General features: G+C 53.4%; 1 protein-coding gene across 1 annotated transcript; it reads right to left on the bottom strand.

Annotated features, from left to right (window-relative positions):
• Nucleotides 1–15,142: 15,142 nt before the first annotated feature.
• B3gnt7 (UDP-GlcNAc:betaGal beta-1,3-N-acetylglucosaminyltransferase 7) lies at nucleotides 15,143–16,892 on the bottom strand. Its single transcript, XM_013035269.1, has one exon. The coding sequence runs from the start codon at nucleotides 16,839–16,841 to the stop codon at nucleotides 15,714–15,716; it is 1,128 nt and encodes a 375-aa protein (XP_012890723.1). The 5' UTR covers nucleotides 16,842–16,892; the 3' UTR covers nucleotides 15,143–15,713.
• Between the last annotated feature and the right edge of the window lie 1,010 nt (nucleotides 16,893–17,902).

Below are 17,902 nucleotides of genomic sequence, written 5' to 3'. Positions count from 1 at the left end.
CCAACTTCTGGGTTTTGAGTGGAGTCTCACGGGGACTTTCTGCCTGGGCTGGCTTTGAATTGCAATCCTCACATCTCAGACTCCTGTGTAGCTAGGATTACAGGTGTGAGCCACTGGTGACGACTCTTCAAATTTTTTCATTTTTTGGTCGGTCATGGGGCTTGAATTTTGAGTCTGGAGGCTGTCCCTCAGCTCTTCAACTCAAGGCTAGTGCTCTACCACTGGAGCCACAGCACCACTTCTGGTTTTCTGAGTGGTTTATTGGAGATAAGAGTCTCACAGACTTTTCCTGCCCAAGCTGGCTTTGAACAGTGATCCTCAGATCTTAGCCTCCTGAGTAGCTAGCATTACAGGTGTGAGCCTCTGGTGCCTGGCCACTCTTCAGATTTTTATAGTTTTTACTAGAAGGGTCTTTTACTTCCTTGGTTATGTTTATACCCAGATAGTTTTCGGATGCTATTGAAAATGGAGTTGTTGTACTGATTTTGTGGGTTGATTTTATATCTTGCTACTTTGCTGAAGTTATTAATCAGCTCTCGGACCAGGACTGGCACAAAAAGGAAGTAACCAGGAGTCTGGAGCTGGTGCCTGGCTCTCCTGGGAGGAGACGGAGAAACTGAAGATGTGCTACGGATACCAGGTAAAATCAGATAGTCCCACTCAGGGATTGCCAAATTCAGCTGTGAGGAGAGCCCACAACCAGGAAGCTTTATCTCAGCACGGGGACCTGGGAGGCAGTGACTAGTTGACCGGGAGATGCAAGACCAGGAGAACTAGGAGATTCTGTTTCCCACAGCGCAGAGAGAGACAGCGTTTCTCTGGGCACCCAAGAGCAGCAGCCATCACAGCCTAACACCCCCCGGGACAAGGCCATAGAACTTGGATAGAAATCACTGAAAAGAATTGTGTGGAGCCGGGTGCTGGTGGCTCACACCTGTAATCCTGGCTACTGGGGAGGCTGAGATCGGAGAATGGTTCAAAGCCAGCCCAGGCAGGAAAGTTCGGGAGGCTTTTATCTCCATTTAAACACCAAAAAAAAAGCTGGAAGTGGAGCTGTGGCTCTAGTGGTAGAGCACTAGTCTTGAGCAAAATATAAGCTCAAGAACAGCACCCAGGCCCCCGAGTTCAAGCCCCAGGACCAGCAGGGTTGGGGGGGCAGGAATCCAGCATTTTATTTTGTTGTATTTAAGATTTCCTTTGTTGCAGTTTGATTATTGTGTGTATTTGTATTATATGCATACATTTTTTTCTGTAAATTGGTCAATGATCAATTATCTTTTAGCTTCTATTTTCTAGCATAGGCCTACTATTCCCTCCCAGTAACTGTTGTAATTTGCTTCTGTTCTGTCTCTCTTCTTTCTCTTTTTGTCAGTCATGGGGCTTGAAATCAAAGCATAGGTGTTGTCTCTGTGCTTTTGTGCTCAAGGCTAGCGCTCTACCACTTTGAGGCACAGCTCCACTTCTGGTTTTCTGGTGGTTAATTGGAGATAAGAGTCTCACAGCCTTGGGCTGGGAGGGTAGCTCAGTGGTAGAGCGCTTGCCTTGCATACATGAGGCCCTGGGTTTGATTCCTCAGCACCACATAAGCAAAAAGAAAAAAGCCGGAAGTGGTGCTGTGGCTCAAGTGGTAGAGCACTAGCCTTGAACTGAAGAGCTGAGGGACAGCGCCCAGGCTCAGAGGTCAGGCCCCATGACCGGACCCAAAAAAAAAAAGTCTCACATCCTTTTCTGCCCGAGCTAGCTTTAAACCATGATCCTCAGATCTCAGTCTCCTGAGTAGCAAGGATTACAGGCATGAGCCACCGGTGTCTGGCTTCAGGCTCATTCTACTACTTGAGTGATGCCCTCATCCCTTTTTGCCTTAGGTGGTTTTCAAATAGAGTCTTGGTTTTATGTCTGGGCTGGCTTGAACCACGATCCTCCTATTTACAGAGCTAGAATGATAGGCACAGTACCACCACACCACACCATACTACTGGTTGCCTGGGCTGGGCTGGCTTCACTGTCTCCCAAGTAGATAGAGAGGCAGGAGCCAGCCACAACATACCTGGCTACTCTGGGGCTTTTCTTTTGGTGTCTGTCCTGGGGCTTGAATTCGGTCTGGGCATTGTCCCTGAGCGTTTTCACTCAAGACTAGCTAGCACTTCACTACTTGAGTTGCAGCCCCATTTCTGGGTTCTTGGTGGTTCATTATTGAGTGTCTCTTTCCTGCCTGGATTGCCTTCAAGCTGTGATCCTCAGATCTCAGCCACCCAAGTAGCTAGGATTACAGGTGTGAGCCACTGATACGTGGGCTTTTTAGCTCGTAACATTAGTGTATTGTAAGGAGATCAGCAAGGCCAAATCCATGTTACAAAGGACTCCCTAAAATAGATGGAATTCCTGTTCAGGCTTCTTTCCTTAAAGAGGGAAAAGTGGCCCACAGAGCTTTTCTTACTTTTTCATAGTCTTCAGCGTGTGTAGACGCAAGAGAAGGGGAGGGAGGCGTGGAGTTAGGTGTAAATCTGCTGCAGCTTCTCAGCAAGTAGCAATTGAAGGCATAGTGCATTCTCAGAAAGTACCTATAGGTGGCGCTGTTTTGTTACAGATAAAAAGTTGATATGCCTAAAGGGGCATTTAATTTCCACAGCAAACCTCCAGGAAGGGAATGGATATTCTAACATGTGAAGGTCTTGTTTCCATTTTTCCTTTTGTTTTCTTGTGTTTGGGGAAGGCTCCTTTTTGTCCCTGAGTTGTTTTGTCAAGGCTAGCCTTCTACCACTTTGAGCCACAGCACCACTTGTGATTTTTCTGGTGGTTAATTGTAGGTGGAGGTAAGAGTCTCATAGACTTCCCTACCCAGGCTGGCATTGGACCCCATCCTCAGATCTCAGCCTCCTGAGTAGCTGGTAGCATGAGCCACCGGCACTGGCTAGTCTCACATTATAACAATTGGCTTTTGCAAAATCTAACTGTCCTGGGCAAATCATGTCAATCTCTTCAAAGAAGGAACCCCTGTAATGTGATCACTTTTTTGTGTTTGAGGCTGGCACTCTACCACTTGAAGCACACCTTCACTTCTGGCTTTTTGCTGGTTCATTGGAAGTAGAATTTCATGGGTTTGTCTGTCCAGGTGAGCTTTGAACTGTGATCCTCAGATCTCAGCCTCCTGAGAAGTGTGAACCACTGGCATCCAGACTTAATCACCTTTTAAGAATCCATCATCCAGGCTCACACCTGTAATCCTAGCTACTCAGGAGACTGAGATCTCAGGATCACAGTTCAAAGCCAGCTGGGGCAGGGAAAGTCCATGAGACTCTTACCTCTAATTAACTACCAGAAACCTGGAAGTTGTCACTGTGGCTCAGGTGGTAGAGCACTAGCCTTGAGCTGAAGAGCTGAGGGACAGTGCCCAGACCCCAAGTTCAAGCCTCACAACAGACCAAAAGAAAAAGCAAAAGAAGAAAAAAGCTGTAAGTAGAGCTGTGGTTCAACTGGTAGAACACCAAACTTGGACAGTGCCTAGGCTCTGAGTTCAAGCCCTATTACTGGCATAAAAAGAAAAAAACGATGATTATAGTTCCTTTTATGCTGTATTTGCTGGTGTATCTTTTTTTTACATCTCAGCCTTGGCTTGTCTGTAGAAGCATCCACAGACAGGTGGCAGTAGACAAGATTTTGGTGGCTAGTGGAGGGGAGGGAAAGGAAATTTCCCTTACTATATTCCTTTTTGTAATTCTGTGTGATGAGTATGTATACATTCAAAAAGTAAATAATGTGGGCTGGGAAGGTGGTTGCCTTGCATGCATGAGGCCCTGGGTTTGATTCCTCAGCACCACATAGGCAAAAAAGAAAAAAACCAGAAGTGGCGCTGTGGCTCAAGTGGTAGAGTGCTAGCCTTGTGCTGAAGAGCTGAGGGACAGCGCCCAGGCCCAGAGTTCAGGCCCCGCGACTGGACCAAAAAAAAAAAATAATAATAATGTGTGTGTGTGTGTGTGTGTGTGTATGTTCGCCACAACTGGGGCTTGAATTCAGGGTCTGGGCACTGTCCCTGGGCTTTGCTGCTCAAGACTAGAGCTCTACCACTTTGAGCCATAGCTCCACTTCCAGTTTTCTGGGGGTTAATTAGAGATAAAAAGTCTTAAGAACTTTCCTGCCTGGGGTGGCCTTGAATTGTAATCCTCAGATCTCAGCCTCATGAGTAGTTAGGATTACAGGTATGAGCCACCAATGTCTGCCTTGTCACATCTTTTTAGCTTGATTTTTTTTTTTTGGGTGGGGGGGTTGGTCATGGGGCTCAAGGCTAATGCTCTACCATTTGAATCACATTGTCACTTCCGGTTTTCTGGTGGTTTATTGGAGATAAGAGTTTCACAGACTTTCCTTCCTGGGCTGGCTTTGAACCTCCACCCTCAGATCTTAGCCTCCTGAGTAGGATTACAGGTGTGAGCTACCAGCACCCAGCCATAGCTTGAATTTTGACCTTTAACATTTCTAGTCCTTGAGCATTTCAGCTTCTATCTTTTTTTTGTTGTTGTTGTTGGTTGTGGGGCTTGAACTCTGGGCCTGGGTGCTGTCCCTCTGCTCTTCAGCCCAAGGCTAGAGCTCTACCACTTGAGCACCACTTCTGGTTTTCTGAGTGGTTTATTGGAGATAAAAGTGTCATGGCCTTTCCTGCTGGGCTGGCTTTGAACTGTGATTCTCAGATCTCAGCCTCCTGAGTAGCTAGGATGACAGGCGTGAGCCTCCAGCACGTAGCGTAGCGCAGCTTCTATCCTCTTACTTTGCAGGTGTTTGGTTTCCTCTGTGACCAGTTGCTCATCTTGGACAGAAGCAAGGCTGCAGCAACACAAATGGTCTCTCAAACCTAGCTGGAAGGATGGCGCTTCTCCTACAGTGGAATCGGAGGACAGCTGGATCTCACAGGTCTGGGCGCCCACCTCCTCTTCTGCCCCCACTCCCTCACCTCTGATGGCTCTGATTTTTGGCTCTCCTCTACGTGACTTTGCATTGCTTCAGGCAGAGATCATTGGCGTCTTCCTCCAATGCTCCCACTGTGCTGTGACTTCACTGTGATTATTGTTTATCCCTTAATTTATCTGGATTATATTTTGCTACACACTAGTTTTATTCTTCTCTAGCAATTGTCGATCTTAGATTTGTTGTTGGTGGTGGTGGTGATGGTGGTGGTTGTAGGGCTTGAACTCTGGGTTTGGGCGCTGCCCCTGTGCGCTTCAGCTCAAGGCTAGCGCTCTATGGCTTGAGCTACAGGCACCACTTCCGGTTTTCTAGAGGTTTATTGGAGATAAGAGTCTCACGGATTGCGCTGGCTGACTTTGAACTGTGATCCTCAGATCTTGGCCTTCTGAGTAGCTAGGATGACAGGCGTGAGCCACAGGCACTGGGCTTGCCTCTTTTCTTTTCAAAGATACTTAACTCGCCTTGATTGATCCTTTTTTTTTTAATATATAGCTTTAAAAAGTATTTTATCAGGGGGGCAGGGGGAGGATGGGAAGGGATGGGAAGGGGAAACAAAGGAGGAGGCTACAATGCATGATAAGAAATGTACTTATTATTTTGCCCATTAAATGTAACCCCTCTGTACAGTATTTTCACAATAAAAATTTTTTTTTTCTTTTTCTTTTTTTTTGGGTCTGGTTGTGGGGCCTGAACTCTGGGCCTGCGTGCTGTCCCTCAGCTCTTCAGCTCAAGGCTAGTGCTCTACCACTTGAGCCACAGCGCCATTTCTGGCTTTTTTCTTTTTGCTTATGTGGTGGTGAGGAATCAAACCCAGGGCCTCAGGCATGCAAGGCAAGCACTCTACCACTGAGACAACTTCCCAGCCCTAAAAAAAATTTTATCAGCCTGTCATCCTAGCTACTCAGGAGGCTGAGATCTGAGGATTGCAGTTCAAAACCAGTCTGGGCAGGAAAGTCCACGAGACTGTTATCTCCAGTTAATCACCAGAAAATCAGAAGTGGCGCAGTGGCTCAAGTGGTAGAGCACTTGCCTGGAGCTGAAGAGCTGAGGGACAGCACCCAGGCCCAGAGTTCAAGCCCCATGACCTGTCTTCTTTGCAGATAGGATTACAGATGTGAGCCAGCAAGTGTCCTCGTCTGTCCTTCAAGTCCACTCTTGTGGGCACGCCGAGGGGTCCTGGGGAATCGTGGGGAGGGGAGCAGGGGGTGGCCCTCAGCAGCAGCGGGGCCCAGCTGTGGGTGAGGCGCAGTTGCCTGTGTGGAGTCTGTGGCGGTGATGGGAAGAGTCCGCAAAGCTGGTGCAGTGGAAACCACTGAGATGCCGGAGGGGGCCGTTGGGACAGAGAAGGCTGGATCCACCCTTGACTGGGGGCTGCTGGTGGACAGGACCTAGGACCAGTGGAAACCAAGTTCTAGGGAGCTAAGAGACCCGTGGATGGGAGAAGGCTCTGGCACTTGGCACTTGGCACGGGTTTGGGAATGCCCTTGGGAGTATGAAGGAATTTGCTGCCACACAGTCCCTAGAAACACAGTCCCTAGAATTCTTTGATAACTCCAATTCTCCCTCACTTAGGGGCTGTATGCATTTTTCTTTTCATAGTATTGGTGTTTGAACTCAGGGAACTTGATTAGCCAGAGATAGGCTATCCTTTGAGCCACACCCCCTGGCCCTTTCTGCTGGGACAAACGGAACGGGATCTTCCTGGGTTTGGCTGGGATGACATGGGCATCACTGCACCCAACTTCCTATTGGTCAACCTGGAGTCTCCATGCTGGAACTTCGATCCTTCTGATCTTAGCCTCAGGAACAACTAGTATTCTAGATCTGAGCCATCTTATCAGGCTTGGGTTTTCTTTTCCTTTTGGTCTAGAGTGACTTTAAAGCATGACTTCAAAATCTCTTCCATATTTATATGTTATGATTTTTATAATTTTGTGCATTTTAATATGCATTCATTACATCAGCTTAGCAATTGCATTGTTTCTTTTCCCCCCATTTATTTATTTGCTGCCAGGCCTGGGGTTTGAACTCAGGGCTTGGTGCTGTCCCTGAGCTTCTGTGCTCAAAGTTAGTGCTCTACCACTTGAGCCATGGCTCTACTCTCAGCTTTTTGGTGAACAATTGGGGATAAGAGTCTTACAGACGGGCTGGGAAGGTGGCTCAGTGGTAGAGCGCTTGCCTTGCATGCATGAGGCCCTGGGTTCAATTCCTCAGCACCACATAAGCAAAAAGAAAAAAGCCGGAAGTGGTGCTGTGGCTCAAGTGGTAGAGCGCTAGCCTTGAGCTGAAGAGCTGAGGGACAGTGCCCAGGCCCAGAGTTCAGGCCCCACGACCGGACCTCCCCCCCGCCCCCCAAAAAAAGTCTTATAGACTTTCCTACCTAGGCTGGCTTTGAACCTCAGATCTGCAATCCTCAGATCTCAGCTTCAGATTGCAGGCAAATCCTATCACGATGATTTATTTATTTATTTATTTTTTAATTTTTGGGTCCGGTCGTGGGGTCTGAACTCTGGGCCTGGGCGCTGTCCCTCAGCTCTTCAGCTCAAGGCTAGCGCTCTACCACTTGAGCCACAGCGCCACTTCCGGCTTTTTTTTCTTTTGCTTATGTGATGCTGAGGAATCGAACCCAGGGCCTCAGGCATGCAAGGCAAGCACTCTACCACTGAGCCACTTTCCCAGCCCATGATTATTTATTTATTTAATAAAACATACTTCCAGTCAGGCGCCGGTGGCTCACACCTATAATTCTAGCTACTCAGGAGGCTGAGATCTGAGGATCGTGGTTCCAAAGCAGACCAGGCAGGAAAGCCCATGAGACTCTCATCTCCAATAACCACTAGAAAACCAGAAGTGGCACTGTGGTTCAAGCGGTAGAGCACTCGCCTTGAGCTGAGAAGCGCAGGGACAGCGCCTAAGACCAGAGTTCAAGACCCATGACTGACCAAAAAAACATACTTCCAAGTTTTGAATTTATCAATTCTACAGGCTTTCAAAGTCAGTAAATTCAGGCTGGGAACCAGTGGCCCATGCGTGTTCCTAACTACTTAGGAAGCTAATGACTAAGGATTTAGGTTCAAAACCAGCCTGGGCACACAAATCTAAGAGACTTTTTTTTTTTTGCTGTTTGTGGGGCCTGAAATCTGGGCCCTGTCCCTCAGCCCTTAGCTCAAGGCTAGTACTCTACCACTTGAGTCACAGCCACCACTTCCGGGCTTTTCTGCTTATTAGGTGCTGAGGAATCAAACCCAGGGCCTCATGCATGCAAGGCAACCCTCTACCATTGAGCTACCTTCCCAGCCCCTAAGAGACTTTTTTTTTTTTTTGCTGGTTGTGGGCCTGAACTCTGGGCCTGGGCACTGTCTCTCAGCTCTTTAGCTCAAGACTAGAGCTCTACCACTTGAGCCACAGCACCACTTCTGGCTTTTTCTGCTTATGTGATGCTGAGGAATCAAACCCAGGGCCTCATGCATGCAAGGCAAACACTCTACCACTGAGCCACCTTCTCAGCCCACCTAAGAGACTCTTATGTTCAGTTAAATCATGAAAACATCAGAAGTAGTGTCTCAAGTGGTAGACCACTAGCCTTGACCAATAAAGCCGAGCAAAAGTGCAAGGCCCTGAGTTCAAGTTCCAGTACTTTCTCTCTCTCTCTCTCTCTCACACACACACACACACACACACATACACACACACACACACAAAATCAACTTCATTGAATTCAGACCAAAACTCAAAAACAAAAAAATCCAAAAAAGAAATACACTAAGTTTGACTCATCATTATTTCCTTCTCCTGACTTATTTTTTTTTTTTCTTTTCTTGAAATGCTAGGTTGAAACATTAGTTCACTTTTTTTTTTTTTTGGTCGGTCATGGGGTCTGAACTCTGGGCCTGGGTGCTGTCCCTCAGCTCTTCAGCTCAAGGCTAGCGCTCTACCACTTGAGCCACAGCACCACTTCTGGTTTTTTCTGCTTAGAGAAACCAACCCAGGGCCACATGCATGTGAGGCAAGCACTCTACCACTGAGCCACCTTCCCAGCCCCTGTATGTATTTTTTCCTGTTACAACAATAAATGTATTTAAAGTTAGGACATTTCCTCATGTTCACTAGCTACAGTAGCAGGGTCGTGACCTAACATAATACCTGCTTAAAGTCCTCATGTGTGATTATGTGGCATAGCTGATTTCAACACAATCAAACATGTTTTTTATTTTCTCTTTGACTCAACAGTTACTTAAGAAAGAGTCCAGGGTTGCCTTCACATTATTGTTTGATGTATTTCTGCACATAATTCCTGGTTTATTACGCCGTGAAGAGTTTAGTCTGTCCAGTGTCTGCCTTTGGGGAATGATTGATGTTTTCTCTCTTTCCAAAGATTATATGTGGTAAAAGATTTCAAATGCAAAAAGAGAAAAGGCCAACTCTTTGTGGCACGGAGTTTTCTATAGATTTTTTTGTTGTTGGTTGTGGGTCTTGAACTCTGGGCCTGGGCGCTGTCCCTCGGCTCTTCAGCTCAAGGCTAGTGCCCTACCATGTGAACCACAGAACCACTTACAGCTTTCTCTGCTTATGTGGTACTGAGGAATTGAACCCAGGGCCTCATGCATGCGAGGCAAGCGCTCTATCACTGAGCCACCTTCCCAGCCACCACCTACCCTGCCATGAGACTGTTGTGGGCGCTCTGGGCACAGGTGGGGCCCGTCCTGCACCACCAGAGCCACAGCCCCCGTCTGGCTTTTCTGTGTTTTAATAGAGCCCAGGGTCCCAGGGCTGCCCTGCAGGCCGGGGTGCAGTGTGGAGCCTGGGAGCCTCCAACTGACCGGCTATGTGCGCATGCGCTCCGGCTCCTCCCATCCCGCATGCACAGCCGGCTGCTGGCGCCCCAGCTGAGTAGTGCAGGCCGCCAGCTGGGGGTCCCTGCACCTGAGGGCTAGTCCAAGCTCCCTGGGTGGGGGTGGGGGGTAGTGGGGGAGGGTATGTCTATGCCCTGGCTCACCTTGAAGGGCATGAAGTGCCCTTGAAGGGTTAAATGTACCCCGAGATTCCAGTTTCGTGTTAGATATGTGCAAAAATGGTATGTGTGCACTATGTATGTGTACTATGGGGGCTTGAACTCAGGGCCTTACACCCTGGCTTGGGCTTTTTGTTTAATGTTGGTGCACTACCACTTGAGCCACACCTCCACTTCGGCTTCTTGCTGGTTAATTGGAGATAAGAGTCTCACCAACTTTTCTGCTTGGCTGGCTTTGAACTGTGATCCTCAGATCTCAGTCTCCTGAGTAGCTACGATGGCAGGCGGAAGCTATTGTAGGCACTCAGCTTGGGTGGATTTTAATATAAAAGCAAGTGTTAAGGGCTGGGAAGGTGGCTCAGTGGTAGAGTGCTTGCCTTGCATGCATGAGGCCCTGGGTTCCATTCCTCAGCACCACATAAGCAGAAAAAAAAAGCGGGAAGTGGTGCTGTGGCTCAAGTGGTAGAGTGCTAGTCCTGAGCTGAAGAGCTGAGGGACAGCGCCCAGGCCTAGAGTTCAGGCCCCACGACTGGACCCCCCAAAAACCAAACAAAAATGAGTGTTAAATATGATTTTCAGGAGGAGGTTAATTCCAGTGCAGAGTGTGTTAGAGATTTATGTTCATCAGGCCGAGGGCTAAGGCCTCCATGCCCAAAGCCCACGAGCCCAGGCTGAAGGAGCCCGCCATCCATTTGCACCGGGGAAGGAATTGAATTGCAAACCAGAGGCAAACTGGTTTTTCCACAGTAGGGCGAGAAGTGAGTGGAAAGCTCGTTCTGCGGCGGGCAGTTTTCTGTCATGGGCCACCTGAGGCTTTCGAAGAGGTGGCAAATCCCAGCCAGTGGAGCGGCTGCGCAGACCACTTCTGATATGGCTTTGTGCCTCAGTAGAACTTTTTTTTTTTTTTTACAGACAGCGCTAATACTGTGAGGAACTGACTCTGTGTGTGTGTGTGTGTGTGTAAGTGTGTGTGTGCAGGTCCAGAGCTTATCCTGAGCTTATGAGCTCAAGGCTAGCACTCCACCATTTGAGCCACAGCTCCCCTTCCGGCTATTTGGCGGTTCATTGGAGCTCTTCAGATCTCAGCCTCGGGAGTAGCTAAGATGACAGGAATGAGCCGCTGGCGGCCACTGACTTCTTCCCCCCCCCCCTCTATTTTGCCCCAGGAGGAGTTTGGCAATCCCTCCCCTCCCCCATGGCTTTGTGTCTCAGCTGGGAGTCGCTCTCCACGGTCACTTTACGATCCCCAGGGGCTCCTGGTAGGACAGAACTCATCCACAACCTCTTCAAGGTAAAAGGATCAAAGCTACCCCTAATGGAATGCCGAGCCTGGCCGGCAGCACTTCCAGAGGCCAGAGTAATGATTCCCCGGGGGCGGACTGCCCCCTCCAGGAAAGATAACCAACCAGGTGACTTCAGAGGCAGGGACTGTTCCACCGTGCATACCTCTCCCTCCCCCCTCCCCGTGCTGCCTGACGAAAGCTCGCGTGGGTGCGGTGGGGTGAAGGGCTCCCTTCCCAGGGCTGCCCCCACACCTCACAAACCTCTCTCTGCCCTTCACCCCATCTTCTTTTTGGTGTGGGTGATTGTGCATGTGCAGGAGTTTGGGTCTGGGGTGTGACACTCTGGTTCAATGCCAGCCTCCCCCATCCCAACCAAATTCCCTGTCATTCCTGGGACATCCTGTGTGTTTAGATGAAAACACGGCGAAGGTACGCGCAAGGGCTGTGGGGGACAGTCGCGCGGGGAGCTGAGCGGAGGGGAAGGGCTGTGGGGGACAGTCGCGCGGGGAGCTGAGCGGAGGGGTCGGCCGTCACACAGTAACTGTGTGACCCTCCTTGGGAGCCTTGATTCCCTCCCCCTCCCCCTTTGAACAGGATTCCAGAAGCTTCCCCACCCCTCAGCTCAATAAGTCACCTAGGAACAGGCTTCCTTTGTTAGGAAGGATTCCTGGAGTGGTCTTTAGTTATGCAAATGTGGCCAGGCGGGCACCCCAGCCCTGGGGAAGCCCGGAAAGGGACTTAGAGGGGGACAAAGCCTGCCCTTTCCCAGGCCCCTCGGAATACAGGAGTCCTCGGGAATGGTGGCGAGCGAGGACAGCAACCTGGTGCTCGGGGAGCCCTGGGCCTTTGGGGAGGAACCCCCCCACCCCAAGACCACACCACACTTCCTGGCTGGAGACAGGAAAATCACCATCAGCAGAGGCCTTGGAAGACTGCTTCACATCTGGTGAGTCTGTGGGTTCCTCCAGCAGATGGTGCAGCTGGCAAATAGCCACAGGACCCAGCACCCCCAGGACCCCGATGGAGCAGGGGACCCAGGTACCTCACTGGCTCTTCTGTAGCCAGAAGCCACTAGGCGGTGCTCCACAGCGCCCTTGTGTGGAGCAAGGGAGAAGAGCAGGCTGGGGGAATTTGGGGATAGGTTCAGAGGATGACTGAAGGAGTGGAATAATCACTGAGGAAATTTATTTATTGTGACGAGTTTCACCACGTAGCCTAGGATAGCCTTGAACAATGTAGCCCAAGCTGGCCTCAAACTCTGCATCCTCTTGCTTCCTCCTTCTTGGTGCTGGACTTAAAGGTGTGGACCATCATGCCCAGCTGAGAAAACTTAAATAGAACTATGTGTTTGTGCCCTGAGTTCAAATCAAACTGACTAGACCTGCTCATCCTTACCACTGCGCCAGGCAAATGGAATGGCTTCCTAATGGTTTTACTGGTATTGGGGGCCAGAAACTGATGCTGGGTGATGGGAGGCGGGTCAGAGGCAGGGTCTCGGACCTTCCTCTGCCTCACCCATCTTTCTACCTTGAAAGTGAGCCTTATGCCAAGCGCTGGTGGCTCACGCCTGTCATCCTAGCTCTCAGGAGGCTGAGATTTGAAGATCATGATTCAAAACCAGCCCCGGCAGGAATGTCCATGAGATGCTTATCTCCAGTGAACCTCCAGAAAACCAGAAGTGGCACTGTGGCTAAAGTGGTAGAGCGTTCGCCTTGAGCTGAACAGCTGAGGGACAGCACCCGGGCCCAGAGTTCAAGCCCCATGACCGACAAAAAGAAAAGAAAGCCTTATCACTCCCTCTCCCCCATTGGGTCATGGAATCAGTCCCTTAGCCTGAGCGAGCTTAAAACCTACCACGCACCCTCTTAGATGCCATCCTCTTGTTAAAGCTGCCTTCTTTTGGTTATAGGACATCAGACCCTTATTCTGGCCCAGCTCCTACACCAGGAAACAAGAATGTAAATATTGCTGATGCCCATGGCTCACGCCTGTAATCCTAGCTACTCCAAAGGCTGAGATCTGAGATCATAGTTCAAAGCCTCAGGCAGGAAAGTTTGTAAGACTCTTATCTTCAATAAACTACCACAAAGCCAGAAGTGGAGCTGTGGCTCCAGTGGTAGAGTGCTAATGTTGAGCAAAAGAAGCGGGGGGGGGGGGGGGGACTCAGGGACAGCATCCAGGTCCTGAGTTCAAGTCCAGGACTGGTACAAAAAGAAAGAAAAAGAATGTAAAATGTCTTCCTGAACAACACAGAATGCTAAACCATGGATCTAGGCCTGGGCAAAGGAATACATAGGCTGGGTCTGGCTTCAGAGGCAGTTAAGATTTAGAAGGCAAGGAACTCAGGCCAGAGACTAGGGTGGAGTGAAAAAGGTCAGTAGGAGTCAGATAAGAGGCTGAGGCCTGGGTGAGCGTGCGCAGGGAGGGCAGGGAGGGGCTGCGCCAGAGCGAAGGCCGAGAGGTTCCCACACATCTCCAGTGAAAGATGCAACTGACTCTGTCCCCCAGCTCAGGCCTCACAGCAGGCTGCTAACCTCATGCGCATGAGTAATCTGGTGACAAATGTAGGCAAAGATTTTTTCTGTTTAAGGTACACTTTGCTTTTTTGTTTTGTGCAAGTGCTAGGGCTGGAACTCAGAGCCTCTTGCTTTCACTTTTATTTTTTGCTCAAGGCTGGCACTCTACCATATTTCTGCATTCTGTTGGTTAATCAGAGAGGAGTCTCAGGGGCTTCAAACCACAATCCTCAGATCCTCAGCCTCCTAAGTAGCTAGGCTTCCAGGTGTGAGTCACCGGTGTGATTTTGCGTGTGTCCAGCCGGGACTGTCCCTCTCTGCTACAGGCAACTGTCCACTCCTCCTTTACCACACAGTGTGCAACAGGCTGCCCTGGCTCCAGTCCCACCGGGCCCAGCTGGAGACGCGCAGAGCGAGCCTGCGGAAGGGGTGCAGGGTGCAGAACTGGTGCTCTCTGGAGTGTTCCCATCCCATACCCCTGCTTCCCGGTCCTCTGCACTGGGGTCTAGAAACCTTCCTGAACCCAGAGGACCTGAGAACCAACCTCGCCGGCCTCCATTTCCGGCTACACCACTGCCCACACCTCACGTCCTCTGCCTTTGATTAAGCCGGTGCTGCCATCTTTAACTACTGGATGTTTCGAACCCCGGGCCCTGCACGCGACGGGGAGCTATGGGATGGTGTCGCTGACCAGGAGGGAAGGTGGGAAGGTGGGGGCGGGGTGGGGGAGGAGAGCAGCAGCCTGGCCTCTCTGCTTCTCAGGGACTTGGATCTGGGCAGCGGGGCCCATGGTGGCTGGCCCTGAGCGGGGTGCGGGCTGGGAACTTGTCTTCAGCATGGGCAGCCCAGCAGCTGAGGCCCAGGGCGCTGCCCAGGGGAGTCATTTCTACTTCCAGGCTGGACCCCACCGAGCCCGGTCAAGGTTTCCAGGTTGCTAGGCAACCCGGGCATCAGCAAGCCCACGGACCCCTGCACCTTCCCACCACCCAATCCTGGCCGCTCTCGGACCGCAGAGCCAATCGTGTCTCAGTGTCCAGCAACTGGTCTTGTTTAATTGAGAAAGTGTAGCCATGCCCCCTCCTGGCCCCGGCCCTCGCTGCCAGCCCAGCCCCTGGGCCGGGGACATTGAGTCCGAGCAGGCCATGAGTGGCAATCGCTACACAGGGGGGGGGGGGGGGGTAGGGGTGCTTGGTGGGGGGAGGATGCTGAGGGCATAAATAAAAGTCACAGTACTAGAGGAATGGCCTCTGCCTTGGGCCCAACAGGCCGGCTCTGACCAGGGCGCCGGCCTGGGTGCGTCGTTGGGGGTGCGGGGTGGGAGGGGGGCCTGGGCTTGGGCTGTGCTAAGGCAGCACCAGGCCTGGGGGGGCTGCGCAGGGCAGGTGGGGTGCGGCGCGGGCTGAGGTAGCTGGAGAGGCGGCCGGCCTCACCTGGGGACCTGAGGACGCAGCCTGCTCCAGGCGGGCGTGGGGATGGGTCCCTAGGGACCCCTCTCCCGGGAGACCCAGGCTGGTGGGCGAGTGGGGTTGCTCTGTGAGCCTGCACAGGGTGCTGAGCTTCTGTTGCAAGAGCGGCCTGGCCCTGGGGGGAGAGAAGGGGGGAAACTGAGGCATTTCACAGGCAGAGCCCTCCTAGTGGGTGGCACTGGCAGTCACGGACCCCCTGGGCCCAGCCCAGGGACCTGAGCGACGCTCCTTCACAGCCATGGGCCTCCCGTCCTAGGAGGGCAAGGGCGGGGGGCAGGGCCGCGGAGCTGGGCCTCAGTTACCCCAGCAGCTCCCGCCACCCCTGAGCCTCACTTTCTGAGAGTATCTGGAAGCCCAGCTCCCTGGACCTGCCCCCCCCATCCCCAGGGGACACCAAGTCCCCCCCCTCCCGACCCTTCATCTCCCACTGGGAACCAAAAGGCACTGCGGCCCTCGGTGGTCCGGGGGCCCTGTGGTGTCAGAGCACCTGCAGCCTCCGTGCGCACGTGAGGTTGCCGTGCACCAGCCCCCACATGGCCAGCAGCTCGGCGGGCAGCAGCTTGTGGACCACCAGCATGGAGCGGAAGAAGCAGGGCTCCTTGTTCATGCGGCTGTTGCGGTTCCGGGAGATGCCGAAGGTCTTGAAGCCCTCGTGGGCCACGGGCTGCACGCCCAGCACCTCCAGGCACATGCCCAGGAACACGTCGTCGATGGGGTAGAGCTCCAGCGTGTCGCACGCGTGGCGCAGGCGCCGGGCCAGGCGGCCGGCCATGAGGAAGCCGCCGCCGCCCGCGTAGGGCGGGTAGCTGGCCTTGGGGTAGAGCACGGGCGGGATGTAGTACTTGTTCTCCTTCCTGCGGATGGGCCGTGCGTGCTGCAGCACGTCCCCCACCAGCAGGTTCTCGCGCGGGCGCCGGTCCGCCAGGAACTCCAGCAGGTTGGTGGGGTTGACGAAGACATCGTCGTCCCCTTTGAAGATGAAGGGCACGCGGGGACAGTAGATGTCCAGCCACTTGAGGAAGTGGATCTCCTTGAGGGTCAGGTTGAAGAAGCTGTCCAGGAAGTCCCACTGCAGGATGTCGCCGTACAGCCGGTCCTCGTAGGCCAGCAGCTGCTGGTAGTGGGCGCGCTCCTCCTGCTTGGAGGCCGTGCCCAGCAGGAAGAGCGTGCGCACGGCGCCCCGGCCGCCGCCCGCCGCCGCCCGCTCGCGGCCCCACGTCTGGCGGATGGCCTCCCGGCGATCGTGTTGCGTGATGATGGACTTGACCACGACCAGCAGGTACACGTCCCCCGCGCACTTCTCGGGGTGATTCAGCAGGATGGGAAAGTAGCGGCAGTGGCGATAGGTCAGAAACTGCCGGAAGTGGGGCTCCAGGCCCTGGAACCAGGTCTGGTGCGTCAGGTTGGTGTTGGCGGAGCAGTTGGTGCTGGTCACGTCCCACGCGGGCGGCCCGTCGGGCGCCGCCTCCTCGGTGGAGGCTACGACCGGGTCCTTGGGACTCTTCCAGAAGCTGTTGGGGCTCGCCAGCTGTCCACTGGGCTTCTGGGACTTCAGGGGGTCCGGCACGGGCGCCGGCGGCTCCTGCAGAAGCTGCCCGGGGGTCATGCCGCGTTGGAACACCGTGGCGGCCACCAGGAGCGCCAGGGCCAGGCCCGCGCTCTTATACAGGCTTCTCTTCCTAGGGAGCAGCACAGAGGAGGGAAGGGTGAGCCACGCTCTCTGGCCATCCCTTCTGGAAGGTTCCACAGCCCCAGGGCAGTCAGGGGCCTCCAATCTTGGAGCAGTCAGAAGTCCTGCTGCCGGGGCGCTGGTGGTTCCCGCCCGGCACCCTAGCGACTCGAGATCTGAGGATCAAGGTTCAAAGCCAGCCCTGGCAGGAAGGTCTGGGAGATTTCTTTAATCTCCAATGAACCACCAAAAAGTTGGAAACGGGCTCCGGGCCTCCAAGCGGGAGAGCGGGAGCCCAGAGCACGAGAGCTCCTGGACGGTGCCCAGGCCCTGAGTTCAAGTCCCAGGACCTGCACACATGAAAAAGAAGTTGGGCTTCGTCTCTCCCGCTCGCTCACGCCTCCATGCCCAAGCCACGACTCAGGGTCACCTCACCAAGCCCCATCTTCGCTCTCCCCCACTGGCTTCCTCCCCGGGGGCTCAACCAGGGGCCCTAGGAGCCGGCGGAGCGGGGCCTCCGCGGCCAGGGAGCCCAGGCCCAGGCGGTCACCCGCGTGGACCCCAGCTCGGGGCCCTCGGGAGACGGTGGCCCTGACGCCCGCCAGCCCCACCGGCACGACCCACGCCTCCGGCACCCCAGGAGGAGCAGCGTGGTCCCCAGGCTTCCCCCGTGCAGACGCCCCACTGCGCCCACGTCACGCGCAGAGTCTGAGCTCGTCCCAGGAGGGCTCCCACGAGGGCCGGACCCCAAACCGACATCTCAGCTCCCGGCGGGTGAGGGCGGGCCGGCAGCGTGGCCTCCCACGGCGGGGACAGGGCACCCCGGGGCGCAGGCGCTCAGGGGATGAAGGCTCAGCCCCACGCAGGGCGACCCCCCGTGGGGTCCCAAGATTGCCTTGGCCGCAGGCTGGAGGGACCCGGGCCGTCAGGTGCAGCGCTCTGGACGCTGCAGACGGGATCCCAGCCTCGGCTCTGGGGTCCCCGAGCCCGGGGAGGGG

Source organism: Dipodomys ordii, unplaced genomic scaffold, assembly GCF_000151885.1.
Source record: "Dipodomys ordii isolate 6190 unplaced genomic scaffold, Dord_2.0 Scaffold1, whole genome shotgun sequence".
Lineage (NCBI taxonomy): Eukaryota > Metazoa > Chordata > Mammalia > Rodentia > Heteromyidae > Dipodomys > Dipodomys ordii.
This window is presented reverse-complemented; position numbering and strand designations above follow the sequence as displayed.